Here is a 9,105-nt window from a genome sequence, read left to right as displayed (position 1 = left end):
TTATCCAACTAAACTACTCCTGGAATCGATCAACTTTTTCAATAAATCTAAGTCTTACTATACTTACAGTAACTTTGGAATGTAATTAATAAAGTATGCAAGCCAACCCCAGATTGAGCAGGTGAATAATTGATAGGTGCATTGATTTTACAGTGATATGTGCTTTGGTTTTGTTCAATGGTTATTGAACTGGTTTGGATCAGTGGTGGTAGGTGCATTGGCTTGCAATGCACCCCAATATCAGACATGCATGAACTATTTTTACTGTGACTTAAGGAGGAAGCTCTTTCTAGCAATGAGAGTCTGCAGACCAGACTCTGCCAATGCTTATTACAGTAAGTGTATTCAACAATATATCCTGTTTTTTATATGTCATATGTCACTTACAGTAATGAGCTGTCCTGACTTTGGATTTTGATGACTTCAGTCAGATCATAAGAATTCTTCTGAAGTACTGAAGTCATGTATGTACGCTTGTGGGTGTGTGTGTACTCCAGAGTGTGTGTGTGGTTATCCATGTGTGTGCGTGCGCGTGTGTGTGTGTGTGTGTGTGTGTGTGTGTGCATGAATGCCTCCAAGATCTACAGTAAATCAAAACCTTTAGAACATCAACAGAAAAATAAAGAAAGTGTTATGCAAGCCAACATTATCATGATCTCGACCACTGGAGCGTATGTTGAATATGGATGCAAGAGATCATTATCCCCACACTGGTCCGCCAACACCATGTGACAGCGACCCCTAAAATAGAAAGCCAATGAGAACTCCCCCCCCCCCCAAAAAAAAACCTGTGAACTGCATTTCCTCTTTTCGCTTTGAAGTCTGAATGTGTTCACACATGGGAACTGTGGCTGGGAGGGGAGGGAGGGGGGGCTGGGTGTTATGGTGTAGTTTAGGGCAGTGCTCTCTCCCTGGCTGTCTGGCCTGTATGTCTGACTCATTGATGGGGCTTGTGAAGAGGCCTCTGCCCTGAATGAAGCTAAACGGATTGGTCAAACAGGTGCCCCCGTGCGTGTGTGTGTGTGTGTGTGTCAGTGAGTCTGTGGGCGTGATGCGTATTATGGTGGCTTTGTTTGGTGGTTTCTGGAACAGTGGTCAGAGCTGTGACTAACAGAGTCAAATAAAAATGATGGCATTAGGGCTTTCAACCCACCATGTCAGCAGCTTCTTGAATAAAAAATCTGGAAATGCTTCAACTGAATATTCTGGAGATCATTCTGCCAGTTATTCTGAATATGCAACTATTGGCTTCTGGAATAAATTGTACCCATGGAACTCTGGTTGTAGTTAGGACGTTTAAAGTCAGAGAAGATAACAAATAGAATAAAAGAGAAAATATCCTTTTACAGGCATTTTGAATATATTAATATTTTAGTGTATTTCCATATAGCACAGCATGGTTCCTCTAGAGTAATCCTAACTCATCAGGAACTGAGGTTCTCCTTACAAAGATTTCCCTGGGCACGGGCTTCAGGGATTGATTTCCTGGATGTAGGCCCAAAGCCAAGACCTTGGCTATCTGACAGTCTCTCTGTGTGTGTGTGTGTGTGTGTGTGTGTGTGTGTGTGTGTGTGTGTGTGTGTGTGTGTGTGTGTCTGTCTAGCTGTCTGGCTGTGTAGGCATGTATTCATGCAACTGTGCTTGCGTGACATGAAGGTATTTTTTTTTGTTTTGTTTTTGTTTCAGATGTGGATGTGGAGTGTGTTTGTGTGTGTGTGTGTGTGTGTGTGTGCGCTTATGCGTTTGTGAGGGCCAACATTAAGCGTGCATGAATTTTGTGTGTGAGAAAAGATGAACAAGAGTGTGTCTTTTCCAAAACTCATCTTGAAATGAACTGACAGTGCACGAGGAACTAAACAGCGAAGGAGGCACTTATCGCCTCCACCTCTCACACACTCTTCGCTGCACACACACACATACTGTACGCAGGAAGAGGTACGGAAAGCGCTAGAAGAAGTGTTGATTTAAGTCCCTCGTACACTCGGAGGTGCGCCACATTTCTACATACATGAGCGTTTGGCGCAGAGCCATCACCCTATACTTCACCTCAAGGGGCCGAGAAAGGTCTCACTGAGAACAATCCAAAGGCCCCTAAGCAGAGGACAGAGGGCCCTTCCTCATTTCATAGGGTAGAATAACAAACAAGTACTGAATGCTGGGTGAAAAAAAAACACAAAACAGGTCATCATTCATGCCAGTACGGGGGGAACGTCTCTCTCATGTATTCACAATCAGGCGATGGAACTCGATGGAACTCGAATGGTTCATCTGCACTCCAGCCATGCGGTCAAGATGAGGTCGGCCATGTTGATCTAGCTCCTTTTTAGTGGAGGTGAGCTAGTGTGTGTGTGTGTGTGTGTGTGTGTGTGTTTGCTCTTGCATGCCTGTGTGTGCTTTTGTGGGGTACATGAGGATACCTCTGCATACTGCTACGTGCACCACTACAGGATTTCTTCACAGGACAGTGAGATGGGTGTGTTTGGGGGATTTCTACTTGCGTGCGTGTGTGTGGTGTGCATGTATGTGTGTGTGTGTGCGTGCTGGTGTGTGTTATGTTTAAGTGAGTGAGAGTCTGTGTGTGTGTGTGTGTGTGTGTGTGTGTGTGTATGTGTGTGGTGTGCATGTGTGTGTGTGTGTGTGTGTGTGCGTGCTTGTGTGTGTTATGTTTAAGTGAGTGAGAGTCTGTGTGTGTGTGTGTGTGTGTGTGTGTGTGTGTGTGTGTGTGTGTGTGTGTGTCTACGGGTATGTCAGTTTTCCGTTGAACTTCCTGTCTTTCTCTCGGGCCTGGAGAGTGAGCTTTTAAAGCGGAAGAGGCAGAAGCCGCCCAGCAAACAGATGTTTGGCTGACCAGGCGAAATGGACAGAGGGAGACAGAGAAAGAGCGAGGAGAGGAGAAGAAAGCAAGAACAGACAGAGACAGAACATAAGGAGATAGATTGATAGAAACTGGGGAACGTGGTTGAACCGCTGGGGTTGGAGAGAGAGAGAGAGAAAGCGAGAGAGAAAGAGAGAGAGAGAAAGATCGATGGGAAACAAGGGAGAGAAAGTGTGATGTAAAACAGATGTACATGTGAGAGAGAGAGAGAGAGAGAGTGAGAGAGAGAGCAAGAGGGAGGGAGGAAGAGAGAGTGAGCGACAATGAGAGAGAGAGAGAGAGGCGGGAGGGAGAGAAAGAGGGGGCAGGAGGGAGAAGCAGAGAGAGAGAGAGGGAGGGAGATGGAGAGAGAGCGAATCTAGGAAATACTGAGTCCCCTACCCTTCGTCTCGGATTTTCCCAAAACTCTTTGGCTAACGCAACGCAACGCCCCCGAGCCAACCAAATTTAACCAGTCCCCCGGGACTCACTTCCTCCTTCTAGGCCCAGGCCGAGGGAGGCTGCCTGCCTGGTCTTTCCCAACCCTTGCACGTCCCCCTGGGCTTCCCACATAGCTGTACACAGCACCGCGTACACCGTCTGACTCTCTGCAGCTAGGCTTTCACCAGGCCCTAGGCTTCCCACATACAGTAGCTGAGCACAGCACTGTGTATACCGTCTAGCCCTCTGCAGCTAGGCTCTCACCAGGCCCAAAGCATAGCCTATACTCTACCTGCATGGTACACAAGCATTTATTTTTTTAAACACTAATGAATGTGTGAAGCCTGACGAAGACAGACTGAATTCTATTCAGAATTTGAGTCTGGTACTGCATCACTGAGGTGTGTTATGGAGCGTATAAACCGATGCAGGGGGAAACTGTGTAGACCGAACCCATCATAGAAACAAAATATGTGATTCCTGTAGGGAGAACAGCCCTCTTCTTGACAAATGAAATACCTGAATCATTTTTAAATTCATTATTGTTCTGTCAATATCTTGTACAACAGCTCCGGTGATGTGAGTGAATAGGCACCATCTGTCAATCATCGTATAAAGCCCACCCAGACGATTTGATATGTGCGCAGAGCTCTCAAATGGACATCGCCTTCTCAATGGAACAAGTCCAGACCAAATTTCTCAACCTCAAATTTTGCTGGCGTGATCAATTTCGGGCAAAGATCAAATGACTTGGATTGGGTTGGGAGTATGGATTAAATTATATACAAGTTCATAGTGTTTTGTTGGGTTCATAGCATTTGTTTGGTTGGGTAGGGGGCAGAGATGTGAATAGAAAGTAAAAGTCCTGTCATGTGGTTGTACCTGTGCGCTTCACACATGTGATTTCATGATTTTCAAGATGCTCTACCTGGCTGAAGAGTTGTGCTAATTAGAATCAGCTGATTAAGTGAATGGTTGGAACATTAATGTGACTTTTACTTTCCGAAGCCGGGCTTTTACACCTCTAGTAGTATGGAATTTTAATGACGTACAAGTTTCGGTTTAAATAACGACCTTCCCCCCGTCGTTTTTATTAGCCGTTCACATAATTTCTTCCTAATTAGCCATCCCTTGTTTGGCACATCACCAGTGACTTATCCAACCTCTCTCCCGGCCAGCACCTGTCTGTCTTCACAGTTAGGCATACTAAGGAATGCACAGTGCTTTGAGCCTTGCATGATTCCTATTCTGGCATACTCAACGTCCATTTGTTGTCCTGCAAAACCGTTGTTATGATGCACACGTGTGTAAACTTGCTCAGTACTTACAGTAGGCTAAAAGAGGATGTATTTCTTTGTTGACACTGATTAGTCACATGGCAACAGCTCACTCGCGGAGGAACTATGATTTTCAGCAAATCAATCCTTTTGGTTTAATTATACTTCGAATGGATATTTGCATGACTGAATGTGGCTAGTGTCTGGTACATAGGTGTACTCTGAATGGTGTGTGTGTGTGTGTGTGTGTGTGTGTGTGTGTGTGTGTGTGTATGTGTGTGTATGTGTGTGTGTGTGTGTGTGTGTGTGTGTGCGCGCGCGCGTGTGTGTGTGTGTGTGTGTGTGTGTGTGTGTGTGTGTGTGTGTGTGTGTGTGTGTGCACGCGCATTTGCGCGCTTGTGCGTACATGCTTTACAATTTGAATCCTCCAATACTCTCCTGCATCCAACTTCCAGTCCCTCTTTCCGCAGGGGACACTCAGTCAGTCTCTCCGACATTTTCCTCTTTCTCTTTCTCCCTCTCTTTCAACCTCACCCTCTCTCCTTTTGGCGCTCAGGTCTGCCTGTGGAAAATGCAGCATCACCCTAACCACGGCTATGGTACTCCAAGTCTCCCGAAATAAAACAGGCCTCTCTCTCTCTCTCTCTCTCTCTCTCTCTCTCTCTCTCTCTCTCCCTCTCTCCAGCTCAGTCTGCCAAAGGACTCCACCCTATCCCACACACCAAACATCAGGCACTATACTAAAAATGGGGGTTTATTCTCTCACTGTCTAGAAAGTATTCTCTGTACGCTCTCTTTCTCTTGCCCTACCTTGATACCTCTCACTCTCTATCTATCACTATCTTCATATTCATATTACATTTAGTCATCTGACTAACACACAAGAAGCTTACAAGTGGCTTATCTCTATGAATGCACCTCAGTCTTGTCATTTTGTTGGTTGGAATGTCCTTTCACCTTTCTCTTAAATGGAAAAATGCTCAGTGATTCTCTCACCCACTCACACACACACACACACACACGCACACACACACACACACACACACACACACAGCTCAATCCCATTCTTTAACAGCAGGCAGAGCTTTGTTTTGACAGTCAACACACGCAGGAAGCGTTGGAGAAAGTGGTTCGTAGAACCATTGTAGGCTACCCACCGTGTAGTCAGGCCTACAGTATCGCACAGGCTACAGTATGTCAGAACGACTACTGCTCCAAACCAAGCATGGATGCTACACCGATCCAGTAAACACGGAGCGAGTACAGTCATGGATGGCACTGTTGTAATCAAATGCTTTGTTGTAGGCTATGTTTGCTGACTTCAGAGAAGCATGCGAAGGTAAGCAAGGTATGGTTAAATTTGTGAACTTGAAGAGTTTTCAAGCACGCGTCATGAAAAAGACAGAAAGGCAAAAAAGACGAAGAAGAAGAGAAAGAAAGAATATCCCCCAATAAACGGGTTTGTGCAAATGCTCTGATTAATGCGCCAAAGACTGAAGATATCCATGCCAACATATTTTTTTTTCGGCTGCCGAAACAACAGCGGAAGATGAACGTCCACCACGAACTAGCCTACTTTTATTTTCTCTGTAAGTTCAATGCAATGAATAGTTCCCCTAAGACCGTTGTCTGGTCCACCATGTATCGCAACAGGCGTCCAATGTATCAGTGGAAAGGCAGGAAACTGGTGCCGACAACGGCATACCAGGGGACTTACCATGACTCAAATCGGACGTCTGGATAGCCTACATGATCGTTTGTTCTTCGCCGGACCTTCCAGACTTCTCTGTCCACCTTTCACCGAAAGAAGCGGTTTTACGAAAAACAGTCTACGTGAATGCAAACATGAGCTTTGTTTTACCCTAGTCTGTAAGACAGCATTGTAACAGGAGTCCGCTTCAGTCCGTTCCCTCTCTGCGCCTCACTGACCGCTATTTCCAAACTCTGCAAGCACACACAGAGACACGGAGAGAGAGAGAGAGGGAGGGAGAGAGAGAAAATTTTCCCTGTCGCCTAATGTCAGTGGTGTACCCCTCCCTTCGCTTTCTTAACAAGAGTGCCACAGTCTGACTCCTAACTGCCGCTGAACTCAAAGTTTCCATTTTTTCCTCAAGAGTAAAATAAATGAATAAACAATAAGAACGCTGATGTGTATCCAATATAATGGCATTTGTATGCCGTTACACAACTTTCACAGTAGCCTAACTGTTTTGAGAATAAAATACACAACGCCAACTTTTAAATACATTAACATATGTTTAATAGTTTCTATATTAAACTTTTAGAATTCAACATCAGAGGCTACTCGTCTTATGAATGTATTGTCAATGCAAAACTGAATTCAGGTCAAGCAGAACGTTCTTTCCCAAGTAGCCATACCTGCATATTATGCATGTGTTGGATACAGGGATGATGAGACAAAGAGATATTGGGGAGGGGGGTATACTCAGTCTTACACCTTCAGAATTTAGAAATAGTAGGCCTAGCCTATATAATACAATGCAGGCTAGTATGTTTAGCAATAATGGATAGTAAGCAAAATGCAAATTGCATTTTAGATAGCTTAAGCTATGAACATGATTGAATCCAATGAACCCTCATTAGCTCATAAAAAAAGTGTGTAATTGTTTTCAGAATGATGGTTCACAGTGAAATACTGTACAATGTCCTGATAAGTTTCAGAGATGTGCGGTTTCGCTTTCTGAGGTTGCTTTAATACTGCCATCTAGTGGCTAAGAAACACTCTTGCATCAACGATACATGAGGCAATGAGGCATTCATTCAACCAAGAAATAGTTTTTTTAGAATAAAGTTTTATTATTATTATTTTATCTGGGCTAATTACATTGTTGTATGGATCAACATTCTGAATTGTGGTTCATAAAATTTTTAGTTGTACATTGTGTGCCAGTTTCTAATTGTTGACAAACAAATCTCAAGGTATGTGTTCTCAAATAATGTTGTGTGTGAGCTGTTTGTCTGCATCAGAAATGGTTGACCAGAAAACCTGTGAACACAGTATCATGGTTTGGTCCATCCCAAACCCAAGTGTTTGCTCGTAGATTGACATAGACGTGATCCCCCTCCACCAGCTGCAATGCAACACCATTCGATCCGTTCTCAGGGCTAGTGGTGTCCGTATCGTGACTTGTGGCTGAGGCTACCAATGTGCTATTCTTGTATAAGGCAATTGCTGCTCTATTCTGTTGGCTAGCATGATAGCAGAAGTGGAAATAGTAAATTCCTGTGATTGGGACAACAAATATTCCTAGATAAAAGAAACAAAATCAATACATTAACAATTCATTCACAGATCATCTTCCTTTTATAATTCCATGTAAAGTAAAATTAAGCCTTGCATGTACATATTTAGTTATATTCTTCAAAAATTGTTGACATATATGTTCATTATGTACTTTTACAAACATTTAATTTTAGCTAAGGCCTACCTGTGGCTGGGTTATAGGAATTGCCTATGTTAGTGAGCACATTCTTGTACTTTAGAGTTGTCTCTACATTATATGGACCTGTGTGGCCCCTACCCCCAATGGAGGCAGAGAACGCTACCTTCCCTGCAAAGACAGAAATATGTCCGTGAGAAAGGGAGAGAGCACTTATTAAGCATCATGGTAAATGTCTGAACAGTACGCTACCTTTGCCAAACCTCTCCAGTAGTCTGCTGTGGTCTCTGAGCTCAGCCTCTGTGAAGTTTGACCAGTGCTTCAGAGCTTGGATCTCCTGTCCTTGAACTACGAAGATGAATGTCATTATTATCACTCAGAGAGAAGATATACTCTTTTCGGATTGTCTGGTAGGGTGGCTAATCAATGTTTCGCTTTCAAGGCACTCAGATCCATGCTTCTGCAGGGAACAAGTATAAGAGTGTAACAGAGTGCAATTGTATTCCTCTAATGTTTATAATTACACAAAGATAGTTTTATTTTTACACACCGAATATGTACATAGTCTTCTTCTTCTGGGTGCTACTCAGCTTCCTGCCCCCTATCCCTATCCCCCTCTAATATTTCCTTTTTCCATATTTTTATGTCCCTGCCCCCTTCACCTCTTCCCTGTTTTCTGTTACCCTGGGAAGAGGTATGCTTCATGTCTAATTCATTCTTCTAAATCTAATCTCTATCCCCTTTCTATATTGTCATCCACCACTTTTGAAACTATAATATTGCATATTATTTCTTTGGGTACATTTCCCTTCATGTATTGAAGTGGTGACTTTTACTATTTTAATATATTTTGTATTGTAATAAGAGCCACATGTGTAACATAAGCCTGTGGCTATAGCTTGTTATTACTGCATTACAGCCCTGTAGCTAACTAGCTACTGTAGGCCTAATACTATTACCCACAGACTGTTCTTAACGGCTACCGCCGTTCATTCCGACATACCAGCACTCCGACATTGACGTCCAATTGTCGTAGTGGAGGCATGTCTGACATGTAACCGTTGTACCAGAGCCCGTCTACGGATTACCCTACTACCCTTATATTATTAGACATTCTCTGGTTGTACTTAGC

At 43.7% G+C, this 9,105-nt stretch overlaps 1 protein-coding gene across 1 annotated transcript in view; it reads right to left on the bottom strand.

Annotated features, from left to right (window-relative positions):
• Positions 1-6,493, bottom strand: part of arhgef40 (Rho guanine nucleotide exchange factor (GEF) 40) — a 41,943-nt gene extending 35,450 nt beyond the window's left edge. Inside the window, exon 1 of the mRNA XM_062516010.1 lies at positions 6,290-6,493. Within this exon, the coding sequence (XP_062371994.1) occupies positions 6,290-6,292 (3 nt within the window). The 5' untranslated portion in view covers positions 6,293-6,493. The remainder of the gene's footprint in view (positions 1-6,289) is intronic.
• Between the last annotated feature and the right edge of the window lie 2,612 nt (positions 6,494-9,105).

This window comes from Sardina pilchardus, chromosome 16, assembly GCF_963854185.1.
Source record: "Sardina pilchardus chromosome 16, fSarPil1.1, whole genome shotgun sequence".
NCBI classification, from domain to species: Eukaryota; Metazoa; Chordata; class Actinopteri; order Clupeiformes; family Clupeidae; genus Sardina; species Sardina pilchardus.
This window is presented reverse-complemented; position numbering and strand designations above follow the sequence as displayed.